The sequence below is a fragment of the Acomys minous genome (genome assembly GCF_964271855.1).
Source record: "Acomys minous genome assembly, chromosome: 9".
Taxonomy (NCBI): Eukaryota; Metazoa; Chordata; class Mammalia; order Rodentia; family Muridae; genus Acomys; species Acomys minous.
Genome location: NC_140490.1, coordinates 19,002,996 through 19,029,493, shown reverse-complemented (window position 1 = coordinate 19,029,493; position 26,498 = coordinate 19,002,996). Strand labels below are relative to the sequence as shown.

Genomic DNA, 26,498 nt, shown 5'->3' with positions numbered 1-26,498 from the left:
TGGCTGGCTGGTTCAACTTTGCTGTTCTGGCTCAAATAAACTCTAGCAATTTCTTCTAATCTTCTGGCTCCTTCTCATTCTCTGGCTCGTTCTGTCTTCACCTGTGGCTCGCTTGTTCTCTCTTCAGCCTGTCTCTGTAAAACTCTCCTGGTAAAACTGCCTCTGAATTCCACACACTGAACTTCTCCAGACTCAAGTCCACTACACTGCCTCTCAACTCACTGACTCAACCCAACTGCCTGAAGAGAACTGACTAGAGCTCAGAGATCTACATGCCTCTGTCTCCTGAGTGCTGGCATAAAAGGTGTGTACCACCAGGCCTGCATCTAAGCTTTTCTTCACCTGAAACTTGCTCTATACCAGGCTGGTCTTGAACTCAGAGATCTGCTTGCCTCTGTCTCCTGAGATTAAAGGCATATCTGTATTCCAGCCAGACCACACAGACCTAGAAGGTCTTTGGATGTCGTCTCTCGCCAGAGCAGCCATGCTCTGAATTAAAATTCCTCTAGACCCAATTAATGTGGAACCCCAGAAAGAAACAAGATCTTAGAAGCCTATGATGGTCAAATGGAGTTAGGGGCATTTTCACTATGATGGGTACATAGAAGTTAGCTTTTATTATTATTATTATTATTATTATTATTATTATTATTATTATTATTATTATTATTATATTGTTATCACATGCAAGTAGGCACACGTGTTCCTAACCCTAACCTGCTCAGTCTGTAGAATGTCACATGTATGTATGTTTTCAAAGTTGACCACTTGGTACTGGGTAACCAATCGGTGTGCTCTTCCCGGGAGAAGACTATTTCTCCCACTCTCAGGATTCCTTAGTTGCCTTTACATCTTTGTGTAGGGTTGAAAGAGAGCAAGGATGGATACATGGAAGGGTTTGGAGGGAGGCAAGAGAAGGGAGAAATGTTGTAACTATATTGTAATTTAAAAAAAGAGACACGGTGGTCAGATAGATGGAAATGAACATTCAGAAATAAAAAACATATACCTGTCTAGTTTATTTTTCCATTCCCAAATAGATTATAATTTTCCACTGTGAAGAAGGAGAAGGAGAAGCAGTGCCACTGGACAGGTGGAAAAATGGAGAACTGGGCTAAAAAAAAAATAAAAAGTTGCTGCACTCAGAGCCACAGGGTTAGAATGCCCAATGGGTGCCAGGGCTTGCCTCTTTGGACCAGTTGGTGAGCATCCTGAGGACAGATGTGGCACTTGCCAAGGCTTTGAGGGTTGGACAATCTGAGGCCACATGACTCCAGGCTTGGGTCAGGTCCTTGGCAGACAGGCACCAGGAGAGCCCACCTCTTTGGCTAGGGCCAACAAAAAGCAGGAACTATAACACACTCACAGTCTGGTTGGGACACCTGGGAAACAGGCCAGACAGGGAGCACTTGGGGGAAGGATGCGCACTAGCACAGGGCCCGTTGATTCGAGACTCTGGGAGTCTGAGCTATGTGCAGGACACAGAGAGGCCCTGGATAGAGGCTACACTGGTGCCTTCCTCTGCCTCGGCCCAGCACCCATCCACAGGCTTGCCTTCATCTCCTCTCTGTAAAACGCAACTTCCTCCTCCAGAGACAGTATTGTGTGTCATGGATTCAATGAGACAGATCTAAAGAGGCTGTGATGGCAATGCTTTCTGATACCTCCACTCTGGGAGGTCCACCAGGTCTAGTAAATGCAGTAGGTGCTCCTGTCCCTACAGACCCAGGGACAAGCCCAGTAATCTCTCCGAAGAATCCACTGTTGTCTGTAGACTCTAGTAGTCTGAAACCAGCCTGCTCCTAGTAACTGCTCCTAGTCTGCAGGCTCTAGTAGTCTGAAACAGCCCGCTCCTGGTAAAGCCCTGGGCTCTTTTGGGGGCTGAGGATAGTCCTGTGACCTTAACGGACCTTGCCAAGTCTTAACTTTTTCCTTACAAAAGTGCAATTACATCTCTCTCTCTTCTCAAGCGTACCCAAGTCAGCCGAAGAACTCTGAGGCATGCTTAGAACCTGGAGTAGAGGCAAAGTTACTTTGTTCCTACTGTTAGTGTGAGTGGCTAATTCCAACAGAGCACACTGTGCCTAGACATACACCCCAAGCTTGGCAGCTTCTAAGGGTCCACTAAGTGCTGGGCGGGGCCAGAGGCCGCTCGTCGGTCTCGGGTGATCCGGCGCCCCGCCCCGCCCCCGTCCCGCCCCATAGGCGGGTCCTGAGGAGTCTTAACGCACTGGCCCGCAGCGCCCGGCCTCGGCCCTTGTCTGTCCCTGCCTGAACCTCGGTCGCCGCTGTCTCTGTCCTCGGCGTCTTCGTCCTCGCCCGACCGCGCTATGGAAGGTTACCACAAGCCGGATCAGCAGAAGCTACAGGCCTTGAAGGACACGGCCAATCGCCTGCGCATCAGCTCCATCCAGGCCACCACCGCGGCGGGCTCTGGGTGAGCGCACGGTTCTGGCAGGGCGGGGAGCCGGGTCCTGCCGCCTCGCCGGCTCCGTGTCGCGCAGCAGGATGTCGCCACGAGAGCGGCGGCGGCGGGGGCGCGGTCAGATGGCGGAGCTTTCCGCTGCTCCGGAGCGGCCGAACTCGGCCGCGTGGGCCTCGGTCTCGCGAGCGCCTCCACCCGGCCCGGCCTTTCCCGCTCCCGCTGCACCGGGGCGCACCTCCTCGGTCTGCGGCTGCATGCCAGAGGCCACCATGACTACTACTGGTGGGAGAAACTGGCGCACGTGTGGGCCCCAGCCCCCCTCCACCAGCCTGTTGGTTCTACTGGCTTGCAGATGGGGAAACTGAGGTCCCGGGTTTAGATCCGTTGTCCAAGGTCAGCGAGAGCTGCGATTTCAGCCCTTGCACCGTAAGCAGAGAATCTTTGTAGAGCCCACCATTATGCAGGGTACTAGGGGCCCACTCTTCTAGGCTTTCCTTCTCCACACTTATTCCTACTCCCGTTATATGTAGGTTGGGGTCCTGCTTTGGATCCCGGCGCTGCTGAGGACTCCAGGGTGGGGACAGTGAGGTGACTCGTGGACGCAGCCACCTGGGCAAGGGAGGCTAGACCAGACAGGAAGCAGGAGGTTGGAGTGTGAGGGCTGGAGGGGAAGGAGGTTGGCAAACCTTGGAGAATGAAGAGGCGAGTCCCACGAGGAAAGGGAAGTTTCTGGGGTAACGGCATTTCCACACTGGGTGGTTTCAAGAAATTCTGAGGTCTCTATCGGGTCTGGTGTAAGACCACTGAGACAGAGGTGTGGGCATCGTGGCATGTTTTGCGGGGGAGGGGGTGGGGGGGCTGGGTAGGGAGGGTTCAGGAACCCAACCAAGCTGTGAGCTTAGAACAAAGACCAGGATTCTGGATTCTGGCCAGTTCCATACGGGACATATTACTAACGGAGCACATCTCGCTGGCCTTTTATTAAGTGTGGGTTACCACTTACTCCTCGTGCTTTTTGTTTGGTTTTTTTTTTGTTTTTGATTTTCGAGACAGAGTCTTTCTGTGCAGCCTTGCCTGTCTTGGACTCACTTTGTAGACCAGGCTGGCCTCGAACTCACAGCGATCCACCTGCCTCTGCCTCTCAAGTGCTGGGATTAAAGGCGTGTGCCACCATGCCCCGCTACTCCTCATGCTTTTTAAGATAGGTGGTTCTCAGGTTTGAACTGGGGAGCCCTTTGCCACTGTCCTTCCCGTGCATACTTTGGACCTGTTATCTCCCTTGGGTTTAGCTTGCTGCCTGTGGTGTAGGGTGTTCCCTGCCCAAGTAAGACGTGACTTCCTTTCATCACTGCCCTCTCCTTAGCTTAGCACAGAGTAGGTCCTCACATCCTTTACTGCTTGTTCTCTACTGGCCCCTACGACTCTTCTGGTCTGAAGTCTAGTCAGAGAGGCAGAGCAGCCTACCAAGCTGGAGAAGCATGTGACCTTTCCAAGACCAGGGAGCTGCTAAGTGGGTGCTCCTGAGGTGACCCAGTGCCCTTGAGTTGTATTCTGATAATCAGTTTACACATGAAGACATTGAAATGTAGTGTGTTACGTGATCTGTCCAAACTGGTAACCAGTGGCTGTTTAGTACTCCCTGGTGTGGGGCTGCTGTAGCAGAATGCCCTCCAGGGCACATGAGCAACAGCAGGCAGGAGAATAAAGGTGCAGGGGCAAGCCAATTGGAGCTTGGAGAGAAATTAAGTAACATTTAGAGCTGTAAGGGGCCTTACTTCTAAAGCAGGGGTGGTCTCCAGGGGGGAAAAGGTTGCTCTTGGCTACAGAGTTACACTTAGGCTTACAATGTAGCCTTGGGCATTCATTGAAGTCTTTGAATGTATCCATGTGCAAGATGGAACAGGTGGGTATGCAAAAATAGGATGAATGTGTTGGCTTGCGGGTTCTGGTATATATGGTGGATATTTTAGGTGCAGAAAAGTACTACTTGGAGAAATGTTGTTCTTCAGAAGGAAGTAACATTGCTCCTCAGCCCCTGTCACAAGAATGATTTTGAAATGTTTGTGCAAAGAGTATATGCGTGTACAGGAAATACTAGAGGAAGTCTTGGGACGTTGAGTGTGTTTTGGCTATTGAATGTTTATTTGGAGGCAGTGAGAGAGGTCCACCAAGTGAGGGCAGGTGCATTACTGAAGGTCCGACCTGGTCAGTTGTGGACAGCTGAACTGACCACCCAATCAATATGTCCCATACTCTGGAACAATAGAAGACTTTGGTTCAGCCTTCACTGGCCACCCACTGAGGCTGGACATCCTATCAGGGTCCAGGTTGCTGTTTCAGGATAGCAAGAAGTCTCGAATGGACAGACTTCCTGGATTACATCATTGGCCCTGTATGCAATAGACCTCACCAGGCCACAGAAAGTAAGCACACTGGCCTTTGTGTGGGGAGCTGGATGGACAGGACATCCACTGGGGCCTTTCTCTTGAAGCAGCACCCACACTGGCCAGACTCGGCATGTGCAGAGGCAGCTGTCGCAAGGGTCCAACTCAGCTGAGCTTGAACAAAATAAAACTCCAGTGGCCTTGTCCGAAGTGGTCAGGTTGCCGAGGCTGGTGTTCTCAGCCCTCACCTTGCAGGGCTAGATTGTGTGAGCACCAGAGGATACACCGGTCCCTTCGGGTTTCTGATCCCCAGCTTCGGGGAGAGTACCTGGGAGGACAGGTCGGTCCAGTCCTGGCTTGAGAGAACAGCAGACAGGTCTAGTCCATCTCTGCTCTGAACAGAGATGTCCTTGTCAGATCCTACCTTTCTCAAAGCCTTAGGACCATACAAAGATGGTTAGTCTTTTTTTCTTTTCATTACTATAACAAGATACATGAGGCAGTATGGCTTTACAGAAAAAAGGTATTTTTTGTTTTGTTTTTGTTTGTTTGTTTGTTTGTTTGTTTGTTTTTGGTGGTTAGTTTGGTTTGGTTTTGGTTTTCCAAGACATGGTTTCTCTGTGTAGCCCTGGCTGTCCTATAGTTCACGATGTATGCCAGGCTCCTCTGCCTCTGCCTCTGCCTCTCAAGCACTGGGATTAAAGGTGTGCCACCAGCACCCCAGCAGGCAAGAAAAGTTTGTTTATTTGGGTTTTTTTTGGGGGGGTTGTTTTGTTTTTAGATTTATTTTATGTGTATTAAGTGTTTTGGCTGTGTGTATGTATGTATACATGTGCATGCCTGCTGCCTGTGAAAGTCAGAAGAGGGCATTGCATCCCTGGAGCTGGAGTTCTGGATGCCTGTGAGCCATCATGTGGGTGCTAGGAACTGAACCTAGGTCCCTGGCAAGAGCAACAAGTACTTTTAACCCCCTGAGTCTCCTGCTCTCCAGCCCAAAGAAAAGGTTAGTAGGTTGTTAGGTTTGTTGTTATTTAAACTTGTCATTTTAGATGCAGGAAGTTCAAACAGCACCTATGGGTTAGGCTCGTGGTGGGAATAAGTGTGAGATGAGGAAACAGCAAAACAGCTGGGTGTGGTGGCGCACGCCTTTAATCCCAACACTCGGGAGGCAGAGACAGGTGGATCGCTGTGAGTTTGAGGCCAGCCTGGTCTACAAAGAGAATCCAAGACAGCCAAGGCTATACAGAGAAACCCTGTCTCAAAACACAGACACACACACACACACACAGGAGGAGGAGGAAAAAAAAATAAAAGAAACAGCAAAACAGGAAGTCGGAGAGTGAGTGGGGTCTCACAAACCACAGTAGCATGGCAAAGCATAACCTCAGCTCACCTAAGGACCTTCCAGGGTTCCGGACCACCCCTGTGCTCGGGACTAAACTTCCAGTATGTAATTCATAAATGACCTCTAAACCATGGCTTTCACATCAGTGGGGCTGAGGGGTCAGTGTGAGCAGGCCCTGGGGGCCCTCCCCCTGCTGTTGAAGTGGTTGGAACTATCTCCCTGTTCCTCTCTCTAGCTTTCAGGGACCTTCTGACCAAATGTGCAAAGGGCCCTGCAATGACTCTAGCCCCTGTGTAGACTCAGCCTCTTCAGGCACAAAAGGGCTTCCGAGGGCCAGCTTCTCCTTTCAGGCTGCTTGGGGCCATCAGCCTGCCTCTCACTGAGGCAAGAGCAAAGCGGTTGAGATTGCCTCAGCAGCAGAAGCAGCAGCAGCAGCAGCGGTGTTTCTCAACTCAGGCTGAAGACACCTGGCTGCTCTTGGACTTCGAATTCTGGGCTCTTTGACCTGGTGACCCTGAATCAGCAGAGCTAAAGGCCTGGACTCCTTAAAGCTGGGGAAGAGGGGTGGACATTAGATGAGCCTCTCCTGGAGACAACCTCGTGGCTTCCTGTGAATTCATACTGGCTCCTGGTCTTGGCGTAGCCTCTCCAGAGCTTATGGAATCAAGTGCCTCAGTGTTCAGAGCAGCACTGGGATTTTAGGTAGGGTGTCCTTGTACCTAGAAGGGAAGTAGAGTAGACCTCACATTGGGGCACCCACAAATTGGGGGGTGGAGTGGGGAGAGATGTGATGGCTGAAGGCTGTTCAACTCGTCTGGGGAGTGCAGACACCTGAGAACTTCCTTCACTGGGCTTTCTCAGCACCACTCTTCGTTCCACAGACAGATCTGTAACGGCTCTGTGGAGGGGCACTTGGCAGAGTGAAAGGTTTTAAATGTACACTTCCGGCTTGTCTTGTTTTGTGGTACCAGAGGATGGGCCCAGAGCCAGGCAAGTACTCTACCACTGAGTTGTATTCTCAGCTAATCTTGAGATTTTTTTTTTTTTTAATCTACATAGTCATTGAAATTAGTGAATTTATCACTTTGAATTTTAGGGCTTTTCCTAGCCTCTGAAAGCTCTCTCCTGCCTGTCTGCAGTTTCCTCCCCTTCCCACACTGGGTCTGATTTCCTGTCTCAGTGAATTTAATTCTTCTGGGTATTTCATAATGCAATTGGACAGAATGAGGTCTTCTGCGTCTGGCTTCTTTCACGTGGCATAACATGGAGATTTGTCCGTGCTTCACTCCCGTTTATAGTTCACTATTGCCGTGTATGGCACACAGTTTGCTTCTTCGCGCACTAGTTTCTCTTAGCGTCTTGATTTTGCCCCAACCCTGCTGATGGCAGGCATTGGGTCTCTGGACAGGTCACTTGGCTTCTGAGGACCCTGACAGTCCCAGCCTCAAAATAGGAAGCTCGTCACACTTGATGTGTGCTAACATCAGTACAGTTGTGCTGGCTGGGAAGACGTCAAACAGGACAAAGATTGAAGAAATGGTTTGAGGTCCAGGACGAGGTTTGTTTTGGGTGGGAATCAGCTCGGTGTTTGAGGGACTTCTTTCTGATACCCAGACTTTATTTAGAAATAGGATCTTGCCAGGCATGGTGGCCTTTAGTCCCAGCACTTGGGAGGCAGAGGCAGGTGGATCACTGTGAGTTCGAGGCCAGCCTGGTCTACAAAGTGAGTCCAGGACAGCCAAGGCTACACAGAGAAACCTTGTCTTGAAAAACAAAAACAAACAAACAAACAAACAAACAAACAAAAAACCCAAACAATACCACCAAGAAGTAAGACCTTACTATACAACCGTGACTGGCCTGGAACTCAGCCTTGCAAGTGCTGAGAATCCAGGTGTGCTGCCACACCCAAATTAACGAATATGTGCATTTAAAAACAAAGCTTTGTGCAAGCATGAGGACCTGAGGTCAGATCCGCAGCACCGTGTAAAAAGTGAGTGTGGCAATGCACACCTGTAATCCAGCTGTTAGGACCCCAGGGGCCTGTCCAGCCCAGTTGGTGAGCTACAGGTTCAATGAGAGACCCCCATCTCAAAAAACAAGTCATGGAGGGAGGAGATTTCTTTGTCACTTTTTCTTTTTAAGATTTATTTATGAGCCGGGTGTGCTGGGGCACTCCTTTAATTGCAGCAGAGGCAGGCAGATCACTGTAAATTCGAGGCCAGCCTGCTTTACAAGGGGAGTCCAGGACAGCCAAGGCTACACAGAGAAACCCTGTCTCAAAAAACCAAAAATGAATAAATAAAGAATGTACATAGTGCTCTGCCTGTATGTGAGCTAGCAGGCCAGAAGAGGGCACCAGATCTTATTATAGATGGTTGTGAACCACCATGTGGCTGCTGGGAATTGAACTCAGGACCTTTGGAAGAACAGCCAATGCTCTTACCCTCTGAGCCATCCCTCCAGCCCTGTCACTTTGTCTTATCTTTCCTTATCTTCCATTATCCTAGAAGAACAACACTGGGCACTGGTGGCAGAGGCAGGCAGATGTAGTTCCAGTTCCAGCGTAGCCAGGACCACACAGAGGAACCCTGTTATGAAAAACACCAATGAAAACAGGGTCCTTTCTTTTTTTAAACAGGGTCTTAATGTAGGCCAGGCTTTGCCTGCTTGGGCCTCTTGAATGCTATGGTTACAGGCATATGCTACCACACCTTGCTCTAAATACTGTTTCTGGTATTGCTCTTCTCATTTAAAAAAAAAAAAAAAGTCAGCCAGGCGTGGTAGTGCAGGCATTTAATCCTTCACACAGGAGGCAGAGGCAGGCAGATCTCTAGCCAACTTTTGACTCCTTTTTTAAAGGTTTTTCTGTAGTCCTGGCTGTGCTGGAGCTAGCTTCCTAGCTGAACTGTTAGCACCTGCGGCCCCTCAGAACCTGTGTAAAGAAGCTGGGTGTGGTGGTATATACACGCCCATAATGCTGCAGTTTAGTTGGTGAGTGCCAGGCCAAGGAGAGTTATCTCAAAAATCAACCAGCATGGATAGATAGCACATGAGGAAAGACCACCAAGGCTCCCCCGTGCATGCACTTCCATACACCTGAGCATGCATCGTACAGATCTCTGCTCTCTTGAAACTCAGTCCACTTGTACTTGAGCAGCTTGGTCTTAGCTGCCATTTCCTGTCCCCCTTTGGCCACAGTGAGCTCTTGGCCTCTCTGGTTTGTCCACTCACTGAGAAACCATGAGGCCCCTTCTCTGGCCTTTCCTACAGGGAAACCTGAGACCAGAAAAAACTGCTGTTGAGTTGGAAGCCCTCCTGGTGAGGGGGCCAAGGAAGCTTGTGTGTGATCTGGAGAAGGCCAGAGGTGGGGAGAAGCAGGTGCCTGGGAGAACTGTTACTTGGACCTGGCTCCAAACTGAGAGTCTTGGCCTATAGATGAGTAAAGCCCCCGAGAGGTGTGGTGCCTTGCACCCTCAGCCACCAGTAGCACTCTATTTTAGCTTTCACTGGGCTCCCCAAGCACAGCATCCCCTTTCATAAACAAAGAAGCCAAGCTCCAGGGGCGGGGGTGAGTCCCATACATCCTTTGTGATGCAACCCATATGTCCCACTCAGAGGACACATAGGTTCACTTAATGGGTTTAAAAACTACATCACAGCTGGCCGGATGTGTAAGGAGAGCTTAAATCAATGGTTTGTTCCTGTGGAACTCCTCGGCTCTCTTCTATGTCGCCTCCATGTGAGCCAGGGCACTCTGACACAGACATCACTGCCTTACAATTTCTCTGTGGTCAGTAGGCGGAGTTCCCGCTCCTATCTTGCTTCTCTCTGGGGCTTCCTCATACAGCCTCAACGCTTCCCAACCCCCTCAAATTGCGTTCTTTTTTTAAAGGCTTTTTTTTTTTTTTTTTTTTTTTTTTTTTTTTTTTTTTGGTTTTTCGAGATAGAGTCTCTCTGTGTAGCCTTGGCTATCTGGACTCACTTTGTAGACCAGGCTGGCCTTGAACTCACAGAGATCCGCCTGCCTCTGCCTCCCAAGTGCTGGGATTATAGGTGTGCGCCACCACGCCCGGCCTTTTTAAAGGCTTATTTTATTTTTAGTTGTGTGTATGGGTATGTGCATACGAGTGTAGGTGTCGGAGCCCCTGGGGCTGGGATTAGAACTTGGATCTTCTGGAAGAGCGGTATGAGCTGAGTCATTTTAGGAATTGGGCTGCACTCAGAAGTGGGGGCGGGGGCAGCTGGTCTGGGGGCAAGGGATTAGGGTCCCTGTGAGCTGGGGAAGAGCTTCCTGTTTACATGTCGTCACCTCCCTCTTTTCAGGTGTAGTGTTTCCCTCATGACCAGGAGTTCATAGAGATGGTTAAGTATGAGGCTGTTGTGTGTTGGGAATGTGGGGACTAAACCAGCATGGATAGTTCTGGATTCCTTTACTAACACGTCTTATGCCGAGAGCCATTGACCTCTAACTGACGGGAAGCCCCAGAGGGGAGGAAGCCGCTGGTGTGAGTCCCACCGAGGGTTGCATGTGCCCTTGAGCTTGGTATTGGCATGTTTTAGTGTGGAGCGACTGGAGTGACAGTATCAGGGCTGAGCCCAGCTGCATGTGTGGGAAGCTGACCTTAATAGAGTGTGGCTAGGCAGATTCTGGGACAAGCCAGGAGCTGCAGCCTCTGGCTGCATTCTGGGGGCCAGGGACCAGGTAATCAAGCGAGCCTGTGACACCTGAGCTAATAGGAGCTCTAGGTTATAATCCTTGTGCTTTCTGAAACCATTCCGTTATCAAAACAAGATGCTAAGCAGAGACTGGACAGCTCCACAGCAGGAAGGGCAGGTTCTTGCCTTGGCGAGCCTCACCCCACCTCAGCTCTCCACACATGGGGGGTGGGGGAGGGGAGAGTATGTTACTTTTATGATAGCCTGTGTGGAAGATGAGCTTGTGTGTTTCATGGTTCCAAGTGCTAGCTTTCTGAGTGTCTGTTCTAAACGCAACCAGAACACTAAGGTCCGATGTTTCGGGTTTACAGACCTTTCCTTTCCCCTCTGCCCATAGCCCCAAGGGACCCTGGGGTGGGCAGAATGTTCCTCATTAACAAGTGGATTTTGGGCGGCCTCTTTGGGGTGTGGCTCCTTGATCAGTTGTAGAGGTGCCATCCCTCCATAGCTGAATCCTTAGATGTCCTCTAGGAGCTCCTAGGTAGGGATTAAGCTCTACCCTCACACTGGGTACTTTCTGGAAGGTACTCACTAGCCATTCTAGATCCTAAGCCATCAACAGTAGCCTCTTCGAAACCCCTACCATGTTTCTAAGGAACAGGAGCACATGGCTCTGATGGACCAGGCCCCTGACACATGGCCACAGTGGATGTTGTAGGTTAGGTTTCAGGGCCATGATGCTCATGTCTTTCTTTCCTTGGCCACAGCCACCCCACATCATGCTGCAGTGCCGCCGAGATCATGGCTGTCCTGTTTTTCCACACAATGCGCTACAAGGCCCTGGATCCCCGCAACCCTCACAATGATCGCTTTGTGCTCTCCAAGGTAAGAGCCTCCATGCTGCCAGCCACACCTGCCCGAGGCTGGGCCCTGTAAGGACCATGGAATGGCGAGTGGTCTTGGAGAAGACCCACCGGTCAGTCTAAGCCCCGCCCACCTGCTTGCCTTCCTCCGTCCTTCATGCCTGGTGCAGAGCTGGTAAATTGTGCTCGAGCTAAGGAGCCAATGCCCAGAACTAATGGGTTAATCTTCGAGTAGCCTGGTCCATCAGAAAGATGCTTCAAAGATGGGTAGGAGGCAGTGGAACCTGCTCTTCTGCTGGTGCGTGCTCAGTTTTGATGCTGACAGGTGGCACTCAGATCTAGGTCTGGAGAGCCTCTGTTGCCTTCTGCCTGAGTCCCTCTACTTTGTGCCAGCATCCTGAAGTTGGCCAAAGCTTGCCTTCCCTGTGAGTGACAGCCCACCGCAGTATGGGAGTGTGGACGGACGCCATGTCGGTCTTTCCTCGTGTGGTAAAATTCACAGCTGCAAACCATACCACAAGTTGCTGGAAAACCACCCTGTCCTCTGGCCTGGCTCAACAGCCTCTGGCCTCCCCGGGGCAGGCTACAGGGCTTAGAAGTCTGTCCCAAGTATGTCCCGCACCAGAAGCAGGGATTAGGGTGGCGGCTGCCTGCTAAGGTTTTGGACTCTCAGCCAGCCAGCGGCACAGCTGTGCCCTGTCATGGTGCCTACCCACTCTAGGCTGTGGGAACTATGGGCTGAAAACCAAGAGTCTGGAGAGGGAAAAAAGAGGAGAAGCGGCCTTCAGGAGTTTCCTCATCTGCAGTGGATAGCCTGGTCAGCCGGCTCAGCCAGGCCCTGGAGCTGGAAGAGCCTCAGTAGCTCAGCTTCTGACCGCTCCCTTGTGCACCCCTCGCCCCCCACAGGGCCATGCAGCACCCATCCTGTATGCAGTCTGGGCAGAAGCTGGGTTTCTGCCGGAGGCCGAGCTGCTGAATCTGAGGAAGATCAGCTCTGACTTGGATGGGCATCCTGTCCCGGTAAGTCACCCAACAGGGGGCCTCCTGGACCTGTCATCTTCCTTTCCCAGGCATGAGGGTGAGGCATGAGGGAGAGGAGCCAACTGTGATGAGGAGGGAAGGCTGTGGGATGGGAGCACATTGTGTTCGCCTCAGCACAGGGGCCAAGCTTCCCTTCCCCACAGGAGCCCCCAACCCATGAGGTGGTAATACCACTCAAGGAGAGAGGCCCCTGGAGAGCCGCCAAGCTGTGTTAAGAGGTTTGGTACCCAGCCTGAGGTCACACAGCTCACTGGAGGACAGGGCTCAGAAGTGAACCCTCTCCCCTAGTGACTCTGTGGTCTGGATCAAGAACTCAGCCTTGAGCCAGGCGCACGCCTTTAATCCCAGCACTTGGGAGGCAGAGGCAGGCCAGCTGTGAGTTCAAGGCCAGCCTGGTCTACAAAGCAGCTCCAGGACAGCCAAGGTTACACAGAGAAACCCCTTTTTGAAAAACCAAAAACAAACAAACAAACTCAGTCTCCAGAAGGACTTTCTGCAGAAGAGTGGCTCACTAGCTCTGGGTGGCAATGCTGTCCTGACTGCCATGACCAAGAGAATCCAGGACCCCAGGGGCGGGGTGAATTGGAAACAATCAGCTCTTTACTTGGGCCCTTGAATAACTGGGGCTCTCTCTTACAACAGAAACAAGCCTTCACTGATGTGGCCACTGGCTCCCTGGGCCAAGGTCTGGGAGCTGCTTGTGGGATGGCATACACAGGCAAATATTTCGACAAAGCCAGGTAACCCCCGCTCCCTACTCCTACCCTTGGTCACTTTGGGAAGGGGTCCTTTGTGGCTCCCCTTCTTGCCTGATTGGGGCTATGTAAAATGAACACATCCCATCTTCTGACCTTAAAGCCCTGAAGATGGGAACCAGGCCAGCACCCTTTTCAGATGGGACAGACTCAGGGGACCCTCCCAGAGTCTGGCTGTCAAGCCAGATTTGCTCCCTAAGTACATGGCGCTACCACACATCCTTGGTCTGGTGTCAGGACCCTGGAAGTATCCAAGGAGACTGCCTCTCCGTTCCTGTCTGGCTAGGTACCAAGGAGCCTGGCCTGGCTACTTCCGAACAGGATTAAATTGTGTTCTGGAGGGCTAGTAAAGAGGCTGCACTGGGTGGGTAGAGCCTGGTAGTTAGGGTAGCTATTCTGGCACCAGGTGGTTTTGTAGCACTCCCAATGCCCTCTGGGACAGATTTCAGCCACGTGATCTGCTGTGGACAGATTGTGTTTAGGAAGCAGAGTGTACAGGCTGCTAGGAGTAAGTGCCGGTCAGAACAGCTTCCTCCGGTCCGCCATGTGGGAACAAGGCTTGCCCCTGGATAAGCCCCTGAGAGATGGGAGGGGTGTACAGGTGAACACTTACAGAGAACACTTACCCACGTACTCTGGTCTTGCTCTGGGTGGCCGGATGGCACACTCATAGTCCCCAGGTGCTGTGTGAGCAGAGCTGCCTAGGAGGGCTGGAGGGGACTGCCCTATAGCCCACGACATCCCACTTCCCTGAAGACCAGAGTAAAAGAGTGGCCACAGCCAGGTGGCTCTGAGGACAGCTGGCCGCAGGAAGCCTGACTGCCCTGCCCCCACACTGGGGAGCACTGACTGTTCCTAGGAAGTTCCCTGGAGGTGGAGACTTCTGAATCTCTCTAGGAGAGCCCAGAGCTTGCAGGACCCAGCCTCTCAGTCCAGGGTCCCCGGCATCACAGCTGAGCTTTAGGGCTGGTGTAGCTACACCCAGAAATGATTCACTCTGGGGTGAAGTGTCTCAGAATTGAGGTGTGTGCTTAAGGACGGTTTATCTGGCCGAGAACCAGTGATGTGAGTTAATTATTCCCTACAGTGAAATAATCACCTGTGAAAGACAGAATAGAACAAGGCAATGCAGGGAGAAGGGCTCCCGTGCGTTCCCAGAGGCTGGCTTGGCTTAGAGCCAGAGTCGGCTGAGGCCTGGGCCCTCAGACAGTTCCGGGGGTGGGTGGACCAGCCGAGGCACCAAGAGATCTATCAGGCCCAGCTAGGCACCCAGAGGTGGCATGCAGATAGGGCCAGGTGGGTGGCTGGCATTCTTTCCCTGCAAGCTCTTTAAACATTTTTTGTTTGTTCTTAAGTACATTTATTCGTCAACACTGGTACAGTTTTAAAAAACAAGTTTCTCAGTGTTTTCAAGTTGCTGGTATGTTACTCTTTGGGATTCAAGGACAATAAATCAGAGTCCCGGGGGGTTTTCTCTGGACAGTGATGCTAGTACAGGCATTCAGACAGATCACAGTATAGTACAAATCCCTACCATTTGACAGATGGGGCATCTCCACCAAGGGTTAGCCTGGGTGCCCTTATCTATTCACACAACACCTTAGGATACACTGCTTCCCCACCTTAGTCTTTCGACCATGTGGGGCCAGCCTTGTCTCTGATCGTGAGGTACAAGGCTATGCTGTCACCCTGCTTGGCTCCAGTCTGACTTTCTGGGAGTGGGTTGAGGATGGGATACAGCCACTCTACCTCCAGAGCTCTTCCTGGAGGTCAGGGTCCCCTCATGCCCGCCCTTCTGGGTCCTATCATGGAGGTCCTCCTGGGAAGCTGCTGTATCAGGCCAGAGCTCCTTTGTGGTAACCTGTAAGGAGAGGAAAAAAAAAAAAAAACAGCTTGAGGAGAGCCAAGTTTCAGAAAAGCACATGACTGAAATGTGGGCTCCTCCTGGCCCCACCTAGTAGACACCTTACCAGAGAAGCCCCAGGCAGGGAGACGTGAAGGGAAGTCTCTGGCCTGAGCCTGCGGGAGTGCTGAGTCATGCTGACGGCTCTAGCAGCTTGGCTCTGGGCCTACCACCAGCCAGCATGAGGGCCTTTCTCAGGAGCAGCTAGAGGGCGTCTGTGTCCTCTGTGAGCCTGGGCAGGCAGAGCCACACAGCTGGACACCGGGCAAGGTATAGGGGTACCCCACCCCAATCCTAACACCCATCCTTCTGTGTGCATTTGTACATAGCAAGGAGCTGACAGCCAAGGTGCAGTCAGACATGTTTGTAACCTTCAGACAAGTCCTTTGACTCACATGAATGCTTTTTCTTCTCCTCTGTGGATTTGGGGCCTCACTAGCTCAGGGCCCAGCACCAGCCATAGGTGGGCCCATGGTGGAGACAGTGACTCTTGGCTGGGTCTCTGAACCAGTCCCCTGCCTCTAGCCCCACCCCCTCTCCACCCCATCCTCTCATGGGGCCAACAAAACTTCTGCTCTGAGCGATGTATCCCGACGTCTTACCTTGACACTCTGCCTGTAGTGAGGGGAGAAAGCTCCACTGGAGAAGGTCCAGGACAAGTCTTGGGACTTCAGGAGAGCCTATCTGGTCCCTGTGCTGAGCAGCTGCCCCGTTCTTCCCCCTGGTGGAATGACCCTGGTTCCTAGGGTCCCATCTGTCCAGTCCCTGCCGGGGAGCCGGCCTCTCAAGCCTATTCAACCATTCTTCCTTGCTTTTCTCTTGCCCTGACAGCCCCAACGCTGACTCTTGTCAGCCAGGTCCCCGTCATCTCGGCAGCCTGTCCTGTGGCTCCTGGAAGCTTCCAGGTTGGGTGTGAGCTGAGCGCTAGGGTCCTAGTGATGCTGTTGACCTTGACCTTTCCGTGTCCCTGCTGCTTGCTGTCCATAGCTGCACCTCTACCCAGTCGGTTTCCTGGGAAGGGGATGGTGTTGAGGGCTTTACTCTCCCAGGGGAGGGGGACCGGCCCTCCCACCCGCCTCTTGTCCACAGCTACCGCGTGTACTGCCTGCTGGGAGACGGAGAGGTGTCCGAGGGCTCTGTCTGGGAGGCCATGGCCTTTGCTGGAATTTACAAGCTGGACAACCTCGTTGCCATTTTTGACGTGAACCGTCTGGGCCAGAGTGAGCCAGCCCCTCTGCAGCACCAGGTGGACATCTATCAGAAGCGCTGTGAGGCCTTTGGGTACGTGTGAGGCTGTGGCCTGAGAGGGCTCTTTAAAGCAAGTTTATTTACGTGGTTGCATAGCTTGCCACCTAGACACGAATCTGCTCATGAGGCTCAGTCAGTGAGGCCAACTCAGTCAGTAAAGGACATGAGGCAAAGGTGAACGTGAGAGGGTTATTCCAACCCCAGCCAGCCTAGAGAGCAGGAAGGGGCTTCCTCGGCTAGGGAAATGGTGTCAGGTTTTCGGCACTTGAGCCTTTGGTGACAATGAATGCTGAATCCAGTGTTGCAAAGCAAGGAAGGTAGGTGCCAGCCTGAGGGCTCCTCACCTCAGTGTTACCCCCTCAGCCCCAAAGACAAGATGCTCTGCAGCTTGGGGGCTCTGAGGTGCCACACTGGCTGAGGGTGTGGAGGGGGCATGTGGTGGTGAGGTCACAGCTCAGTGGTAAAGCCCTTGCCTAGCATGCCCAAGGCCCTGGCTTCAGTCCCTAACAGTGATGAGGTGTCCATGGCCACAGACCTGTCCCAGTTCCTTGACAGATGTTAGGTAACATGCTTGCAGTTTCCGTGGTCAGGTGTGTCCTCCAAACAAGCCCCGAGCCAGACGTTTTATGAATCTAATAACGGGTGGGTTCCAAACCCAGTGTGTTGTGTGCAAAACCGCTCTTTGGAGGAAATGAGTGGATCAGGATGGAAGAGGCAGGGCATGAGCTAAGCTCTGAATTATTTGGAAGGAGGGAAATTAAAAGTAACCAAAGGAAACAAGATAATGTGGGGAAAGAAAGTCCGTCCAGATTGGAAAATGTCTTCTTAACACTTTCCAGCTGGAGTTTGGCCATGGGATGGCATGCAGACAAGCTCCCAGATGCTGGGCCACATCTTTCCCCTGAGGGCTTCTCTGGGTACTCTGGCACCTGGCTGCCCCCTTACCGTGTGCTCCCTTTGTCCCCAGCTGGCACACCATCATTGTGGATGGACACAGCGTGGAGGAGCTGTGCAAGGCCTTTGGTCAGGCCAAGCACCAACCGACAGCCATTATTGCTAAGACGTTCAAGGGCCGTGGGATCTCAGGTCTGTGTGTGAGCTTACCCCACCCTCACAGTGACCCTTGTGCTTGGAAAAATGCCTGCCCTTGGCTGTTCCCTAAAGCAACTGGTCTCAACTGAGGGGTATGGACGGACAGAAGGTTCTCTGAGTGAAAAAGCCCCTGTACACTACCTTAGTACAGTCCCCCAGCTGGCTCTGACCATCTGCCCTGGGTTGCAGTGTAACACAGTAAGAAAACAGTCCAGGAGCTCCTAGGAAGACCCAAATTCTCCTCAAGAAAATGCAATGAAGTAGTGCATGGCAGAGGCTTTTACAGGTCCCTAGACGAAGCTTCCCTACTTGAGAGTGAAGCAGGCATAGCCCTTCTGCAGCACCAGGGGCGAACTTCACATCCCAAGACTTTGTTTAACCCTTGCCTGCTCTAAAGATGGGGAAAAAAATCAGGCTCTAAGTGATCAGAGACAGTGGGAAATCTCACCCCAGTTCAAATGGTTGAAATAAAAAAGAACAATAGGACCGGGAATATGTGGTGTGTGTGTGTGTGTGTGTGTGTGTGTGTGTGTGTGTGTGTGTGTGTGTGTGTATACACAGGTATATATATATACCTGTGTCCCAGCACTTGGGTGCTGGAGGTGGAAAGAGAGCAAGGTGACCTTCAGCTACATAAGGAGTTTTAGGCCAACATGGGTTACGTGAGACTATGTCTCAAAAAGGAAAAGGGGGCTAAGTAAGATGGTGTGGTGGATGAGGGTGGCTGCTGCCAAGCCTGAGGATTTCAGTTAACCCTAGAACCCACTCAGGGCTTTGAAGGTACCTCAGAGCTGCCTGGTACTTCCTGAGAGGCTTAGTCTCTCTCATCTTGGATCTACTTGGGCAACACTGACAGCTTAAGTCCCTGCATGGTGGAGCTCTGAGGGGACGGGAGGGCCCCCACTCTGCTCACAAATGTGACACATTAAGTTAGAAGTACTACTCTCTGTCCCTTTCGGTCCTCAGCTTCCTCGCAACTACCCCAGAAAGCTGAGCCTGAGTTCTCCAGCAGACTTTTCCGTATGGGCTGTGGAGAATGTAGCAGGAACCTGCTGTTATTTTAAAAGAAAATCCTAATCGTTCTATTTTACCAATAAAGACTCAGGAGACAGATGCTGGGGTGTAAACCTGCTAGCTCAGAGAGGCAGAGAAAGCACCCAGCTGACCTTCCTACTCAGCTCATATCCTGATGGAAAAGGCCCCAAAGGCTTACTAGCTGACAGCCCAGGAGGAAAAGGGAAAAAAAAAACCCTTAAGGCCAAAGGCTTGGTAGCCCAAAGCCCCAAAGCCAAGGTCAAGGAGCTGAGGAGCTCAAGAGCTAAGGTAAAATCCCAGGTTAAAGAGCCAGTGCGCCAAAGAGCCCTGCCATGTCTCACGCTGTCTTAAATACCCCTCAACTCCAAGTCCCTCCTACTCTTTAATCCCTGTCAGCTGGTTTCTTGCTCCGCCTCCTGACCTAGGGTTCACTTTACTATATCCTGTGTACAGACAGCTCTTGGATTAAAGGTGTGTGCTAGGGCTCAACCAAGCCAAACAAAAGACAGGTATTTATAGTTCCCAATCTCAGGGATCACAGTGGGATCAAATATTCTGCAACAGCCTGCAGGGACAGTGACAACGGGGACACACGTCTGCCCACACATGGTTCCTTCTCTTCCCATTCATCTAGGCTGAGCTATTTCCCTGGGCAGTGGGCATATAGAAGACATCATCGGCCACCCTAATGGTGCCCCGTTCTTTTCTGTGACATCACCGTTCTCTTGGTTGTCCTCTGTGGGCGGTCTTCCCTGACCTTCTGTCCGTGCCTACAGGGATCGAAGACAAGGAGTCCTGGCATGGGAAGCCCCTCCCCAAAAACATGGCCGACCAGATTATCCAGGAGATTTACAGCCAGGTCCAGAGCAAAAAGAAGATCCTAGCCACTCCCCCTCAGGAGGATGCCCCTTCAGTGGACATTGAGAACATCCACATGCCCACCCCACCCAACTACAAAGTGGGGGAAAAGGTACCTGGTTGGCTCCTAGGAACTAGGGTGGGCCTATTTCTTTGGCTTCCCAAAGTCCAGGCTAAGGTGTGCCTTCTGGAGAGCTGTGGCAAAGAGGGAAGCCAGGGGGAGCTTGTGCCTGCAGAGGCTCAGAGGCCAGGGTGCGTGGCAAGCTTCTAGTTGAAACGATTGCAGAGTTCAGGGCCGTTTCGTGGGTCTGGTGAAGCTGGGCAGAGCTGTCTTGATCTGAGGCATTTCCCTGAGTGAACCTGTGCAGCCTGCTCCGAGCCTTCCCGGCCCCTTGCCTTCCAGTTCCGGGTGTTACTGGCCTTATTTGCTTTCTGTCTCCCTTTCTTGCGCTTGTCGTTTTCAGTTTCTCGACACCAAGTTTCACTATGTAGCACAAGCTGGCCTCAAGTTCAGCATATTCTTGCCTTTGACTCCGTAGAGCTGGAGCTACAAGCACATGTTATGACCTTGCCCGCCCTCTGCTGCCATATTGTCCCTCAGAAGCATCTTCAAAATCCCCAGGTGTCAGACAAGTCTACAGGTCTGAGCCCTGCATGCGCCTCAGTGGTACTCAGGGGCCTTTCTTCCTCCCCACAGATAGCCACCCGGAAGGCCTATGGACTGGCCCTTGCCAAGCTGGGCCACGCCAGTGACCGCGTCATCGCCCTGGATGGGGACACCAAAAATTCCACCTTCTCGGAGCTCTTCAAAAAGGAGCACCCAGACCGTTTCATTGAGTGTTTCATTGCCGAGCAAAACATGGTGAGTTCCAGGGTAGGCAGAGGGGCACAGCCAGCCACAGCTATAGGACTGCCATGACAGGGGGGCAGTAAGCTGAAGCCCTCCCTCTTCCTCCCCTGGGCAGCCATATTGGCAATGCCAAGTGCCACTCACGGGTCAACTCAAAGAAACCACAAAAGCAGCATTGGCTTTTGATCTTTGATAGCCACTTTGGGGGTGTGGTTATTCTCAGGGGACAGTTGCGCATGTGAGGAGCTTGTATGTAGGACAGCTGTGGTGGCAAAGGGGACTTGCTGACCTACAAAACCTTTTTTTAAGATGGGGCTCCCACGTAGCCCAGGATATCTTAGATTTCAGTATGTAGCTAAGGCTAGCTTGAATTCCTGATCCCGCCGTACCCTGACTGCTGGGATTACAGATTGTGACCATACATGGTGTCAAAGGGAAATGATTTAAGAGTTTTAAGGTGGGTATGGTGGCATGCCCCTTTAATCCCAGCGCTTGGGAGGTAGAGGCAGGTGGGTCTCTGTGAGTTCAAGGCCAGCCTGGTCTACAAAGAGAGTTCCAGGACAGCCACAGCTGTTGGGGAGAGAGAGAGAGAGAGAGAGAGAGAGAGAGAGAGAGAGAGAGAGAGAGAGAGAGAGAGAGAGAGATGATATTTCAAGTTAAAGGAGTTTGGGGTTGGGGAACAGATTTCAGAGTCCACAGGTATACAGGCATCTCCCATGAGTTGGCATGTTAGGGTCACAAGCTCCTCCCCTTCCGCGTGTGGCCCATGGAGGCTTCAGGGCTGATCTGCCCCTCTGGTCCTCAGGTGAGCATTGCCGTAGGCTGTGCCACACGCAACAGGACAGTGCCATTCTGCAGCACTTTTGCAGCCTTTTTTACTCGAGCCTTCGACCAGATCCGCATGGCAGCCATCTCTGAGAGCAACATCAACCTCTGCGGCTCCCACTGCGGCGTGTCCATTGGTGAGTTTAGACCGGATGCTAACACTGATGCCTTCCTTGCATGTGGGAGGACGTTGTTGGGACCAAGGTACCAATCATCGGCTGCTTCTTTCCAATGCTCCAGGGGAAGATGGGCCTTCTCAGATGGCCCTGGAGGACCTGGCCATGTTTCGGTCAGTCCCCATGTCTACCGTCTTTTACCCAAGCGACGGAGTTGCAACAGAGAAGGCAGTGGAATTAGCAGCCAACACAAAGGTTAGTCATGTGGCTGTTCTTTTTGAAGCTAATTCTTCCATAGAGGAAGAGGGCGGCACAAAGCAGAACTGTTCGCTGCCTATCCAAGCAGGCATTTCCTGACCTTGTCCCTGGTATTTATAGCTTAAATGAAACAGAAAAATAAAACATACCTGTTTATAGCTGCCTCCTGCATCCTGAGATTAAAGGTATGTGCCATCACACCCAGCTGAAACATACCGTTCTTAATACGTCACGGCAGGCATGGCCTGTTGATCTGCACACTGCCTATGTGACCACTGATGTCTGCCCTCCTTTAGTTGAGCAGAGTAAACTGAGCCTCACAGTCCTGACCAAGATCTGCCACAGACTGGCAGATCGCCTAAGGCAGGGGCCAACTCTATTGAGGCATTCTGGGGAGTAGCCCCACTGAGAGGCTAGGCTAGTCCATGGCCACCTTCTAGAGGTTGCTTCCAGTCAGATTAGCCAGCCTATGGATGCTTGTCATGTGTTCAGAGGTGCCAGCTACAGAGAACAAGCCCCACCTCCCTGCTATAAGGGCCAGGACACAAAGGCCGTACCCAGTTTATAACTGCCTGATGGCTGAAAGAAGCTTGTATCTAGGAAGAGCGGCCCTCTAGGAAACTGCTAGAGAGAGGGCTCAGAGGTTAAGAGCACTGACTGCTCTTCCAGAGGTCCTGAGTTCAACTCCCAGCACCCACATGGTGGCTCACAACCATCTGTAATGAGATCTGATGCCCTCTTCTGGCCTGCAGGTGTACTTGCAGGCAGAACACTGTATACATAAGAAGTAAATTTTTTTTTTTTTTTAAAGAAAAGAAAACTGTACCCTCTGAGGTCTAAACTGTCCTGTTGCTCAATTTATCTGTTCCGTTCTCAGGGCATCTGCTTCATCCGGACCAGCCGCCCAGAAAACGCCATCATCTATAGCAACAATGAGGACTTCCAGGTTGGCCAAGGCAAGGTCAGTGCCTTTCAGACCCCAGAGAGCCACCCACCTTGCCGCTACCCTGACCCCTAACCCCTGAACTTCACTGTCCCCATGCCATCCCCAGGTGGTTCTGAAAAGCAAGGATGACCAGGTGACAGTGATCGGGGCCGGCGTAACTCTGCACGAGGCCTTGGCTGCTGCAGAGATGCTGAAGAAAGGTAAGGGGAAGGTGACTGGGAAGGTCACAGACTGAGCACATGTTTGGGGTTAAAGGTTACACAGAACCTCTAGGTAAGTGATGATGACAATAACTGAAGCCACCCTTTGAACTGTGACACCGTGTCTAGCAAGATGCTGAGTTCTTGGACTGGTGTCTATAGTCCCTACCCTGTGACCCCAGTGTATCAGGTCAGAGGCCTTGGAGCCTGCCAGTGAAACTATAAAATCACAGTTCAGCTGAGCACTAGTTAAACGAATTATTCACCATCGTGGTGTCTCCGTTTCCCCATCTGTAAACTAGTGCTTAGCCTTTATGACCATCCTGAGGACTGAGGTGTGGCCTGAGACTAAATACTATTATTATAAGTATGTTAGCTAGTGCTGTTGCAGGGACAGGTGTTAGCCCCCTCTCAATAGGATCTAGGATCACCAGGCGTGTCACATCTCAAGCTGTGAGAACCAGAGAGCAATAGGCAATAGCTTGGTTAGGTGACCTCTGTTGGCTTGTGCAGTGTTAGGGTGAACGGGACTGAGGCTGTAGCAAGGCAGGCCCCAGAGGCCACGACAGTCTCACCCAAGCAGGGTGTCTAAGCAGCTAGGTATGCTGAGCTCCTAGCTTTTCTTTTGCGAAGCTCGCTGGCTACAGCTCTTCTCCCATCGGCCTTTACCTTAGGTCAGACGTCTGAAGGCCTCCCTTTATCTTCAAAGGCGTAGGAGGAAAAGAGCCTTGTTCTCTCCCTGAACAGCCCACGGGGCACACAGCTGACCACAGTCTCCCTCCCAGAGGGAGTTGTCAAGCAAAGACTCAACAGTGAGAGCAAGAGGCCAGACGGCTAGCCCCAAAGAGTAGCTCTTCCTAGGCCCAAGGTGACCCCGTTCAGGTTAAGGAGGTCACTGACGTTCTACCACGGGGAAAAACACAGGGCCCAGCCTGTCTCTTAGCCGTGCCCCGGTCTTCCCTCACAGAGAAGGTCTCCATCCGTGTTCTGGACCCCTTCACCATCAAGCCCCTGGACAGAAAGCTCATTCTTGACAGTGCCCGAGCCACCAAAGGCAGGATCCTTACGGTGGAGGACCACTACTACGAAGGTAACTGGGGCCGTACCAGGCTGGCAAGGGAGGCTAGAGAACGTGGCTAGGGTCAGGAAGCCAAGGGTGGACAGTCTGCCTTTGCCACACATGGCCTGCCAGGGCCCTGTGCAGCTGAGCCAGCCAGCAGCTATGAGTTGCCCGGGTCCCTCAGCCAACGCCCAGAACCTCATAAGAAGCCGAGTCTCAGCTGTACCTGGATAAGGCTGTGGGTTTTCTGGCTACAGCTGAGCTCCTGGGCCTCAGATAAAGGCAGTAAGATGATTGGACAGAAGCAGAGGGGAAAAGCAATAGTGGGTGTCATTTTGTGTCCGTTACAAGCATCTTCTGTGCATACGTGCCACTTCTTGCTTACAGAAGCCTCTGAGGAAGAGATGAGCTTAGACTCTTAGGTCAAGCAAGCGCACAACTCCTGGGAGTCAAGCTGATTTCCACCTGTACCACACATGTGTGCACACACATGCTAAATAAATAAATGTTTAGCCGAGCATAGTGGCACATGCTTGTAATCCCAGCACTGGGGAGGCAGAGACAGGCAGATCTCTGTGAGTTTGAGGCCAGCCTGGTCTACAAAGTGAATCCAGGACAACCAAGGCTACACAGAGAAACCCTGTCTCAAAAAACCAAAAAAAAAAAAAAAAAAGAAAGAAAAAAGAAAAAGAAAGAAATACTTAACATATTAAAAGAGCCAGAAAGGCTTAGCAGTCTTCCAGGGGACCTTTGTTCAATCCCTAGCGCCCACACAGCACATCACAACCATCTGCAATGCCCTCTTCTAACCTCTGAGGGCACGGGACATGTATGTGGTTCACAGACATGCAGGCAAAACACTCATTTAGGGAAAACTTTAATTACATAAAGCTAAGTGACACGTGGCAACATCCCTTTAAATCCCAGCACTCAGAAGGCAGAGACAGGTGACTCTCTGAATTCAAGGCCACTGTGATCTAGAATAGGCCAGTCAAAGCTACAGACAAAACTGAGTGTGGGGCTCCATTCGTAGTCTTTTGCTAGTGTGCATGAAGCTGTGGTTCAGTCCCCAACACTGCATAAAATCAGGCAGGTTTATGCTTGTAATCCCAACACTCTGGAGGTAGAATTGAAAGAATCAGAAGTCCAAGGTCATGCTAGTTTGCGACAATCCTCTGGCAGATTAGTGATGTCTGCTCTGGCAAGGTGGGTGGTGCCTGTGCCCAGGGATAAGACCTCTCTGACTTCTTCTTTGCTCAGGTGGCATAGGTGAGGCAGTATCTGCTGCCGTGATGGGTGAACCTGGAGTCACTGTCACTCGCCTAGCTGTTGGCCAAGTACCTCGGAGTGGGAAGCCAGCTGAGCTGCTGAAGATGTTCGGTATTGACAAGGACTCCATTGTGCAAGCTGTGAAGGGCCTTGTCACCAAGGGCTAGGGAGGACCTGGGGTGCCGGGTGGGGGAACTGCACATTCCTGGAGGTTCTGGCAAAGGTGCTCAAAGGTGTACTGAGAGGAGACATAAATATATGTTTTGAGAAAAATTAATCCTGAGCCTCTCTTTTTCTTTAATGTGAACACAGCCAAATGGCAGTTGTGGGAAGAACTGGGGGAAGGGCAGGTAGCTGGCCCTCTCTGCTTAGGGTCAGGATTTGGGTGGATTCAGGAATCCCCTCCCCAGACCAAAGCTCAAACTGCGCCCTCCCAGCCACAGCCAGGCACTGCAGCCTGCCTTTTAGCCACACTAGGCTCAAGCCCCTTCCCTCACCAGTGTGCCCTAAAGGAGGCTGTGAGGTTCCCTCTTGGCTTAGGAACTTTCCTGAAGGTTTCATAACCCCCTCGTGTCCCACAACTTCTGCCGCTCTGTTGTTGACAGAGCATGGAGTAGAAGATTCATTCGTTCTTTGTCTTCGTCCTCTTGGGGGTGGCCACTGGTGACTCCCTAGGAAATCTTCAGTGCCCTTAGGGAGGACGAGGCACATCTGTGGAGCGAAGCACACGGCTGTCTGCCCCTTAAGTCTGGACAAACTGATGAGCTGCTTGGCCAGATCTGACTGTGCCAGGGACTGTGTGACACCAACTCCAGAAACAGCCTGGAAGGAAGGTCTCAGGGGTGTGACTAGGACTGTTCAGTGGGTGGTGGAAATGCCCTTCCTTGAGAAAGGTGAATTCCAAAGACAGTGAGACCCTGTCAAGACAAACAAAACCAGGCCAGGTGTGATGGCACCTGCCTTTAATCCCAGCACTCTGGAGGCAGAGGCAGGCATATTGCTGTGAGCCCTAGGCCAGCCTGGTCTACAAAATGAGTCCCGGACAGCCAAGGCTACACAGCGAAACCCTGTGGGGGTGGGGCTAGGGGATAAGGCGGCTTGGCATCAGGAAAAGCAAAGCTCTGGGATCTGGGGTGCTTGGTCACCACCAAGTGGTCATCTGTGGTACTACAATGCTAGACACATACCCATGCATGCACCCAATAGGAATCTGGGGAAAACTAAGTAAGGCTGTTTTCTGAGCTCTGGGCAGCAACTGCTCCCAGCAGGTGGAGGAGGGGACAGTGACATTACTAAACTTGTTTTTTGGTTTGGTTTGGTTTTTTCTTTTTTAGTTTTTTCAAGACAGGGTTTCTCTGTGAAGCTG

The 26,498-nt window shown here is 51.8% G+C and overlaps 1 protein-coding gene across 1 annotated transcript; it reads left to right on the top strand.

Moving 5' to 3' along the window:
* Positions 1-2,205: 2,205 nt before the first annotated feature.
* On the top strand, positions 2,206-25,409 carry TKT (transketolase). Its single transcript, XM_084793924.1, has 14 exons — positions 2,206-2,437; positions 11,581-11,698; positions 12,583-12,696; positions 13,360-13,457; positions 16,465-16,656; positions 17,591-17,709; positions 19,527-19,720; positions 20,306-20,470; positions 21,264-21,420; positions 21,524-21,654; positions 22,535-22,618; positions 22,710-22,803; positions 23,771-23,893; positions 25,124-25,409. The coding sequence occupies exons 1-14, from the start codon at positions 2,331-2,333 to the stop codon at positions 25,297-25,299; spliced, it is 1,872 nt and encodes a 623-aa protein (XP_084650050.1). The 5' UTR covers positions 2,206-2,330; the 3' UTR covers positions 25,300-25,409.
* Positions 25,410-26,498: the final 1,089 nt, after the last annotated feature.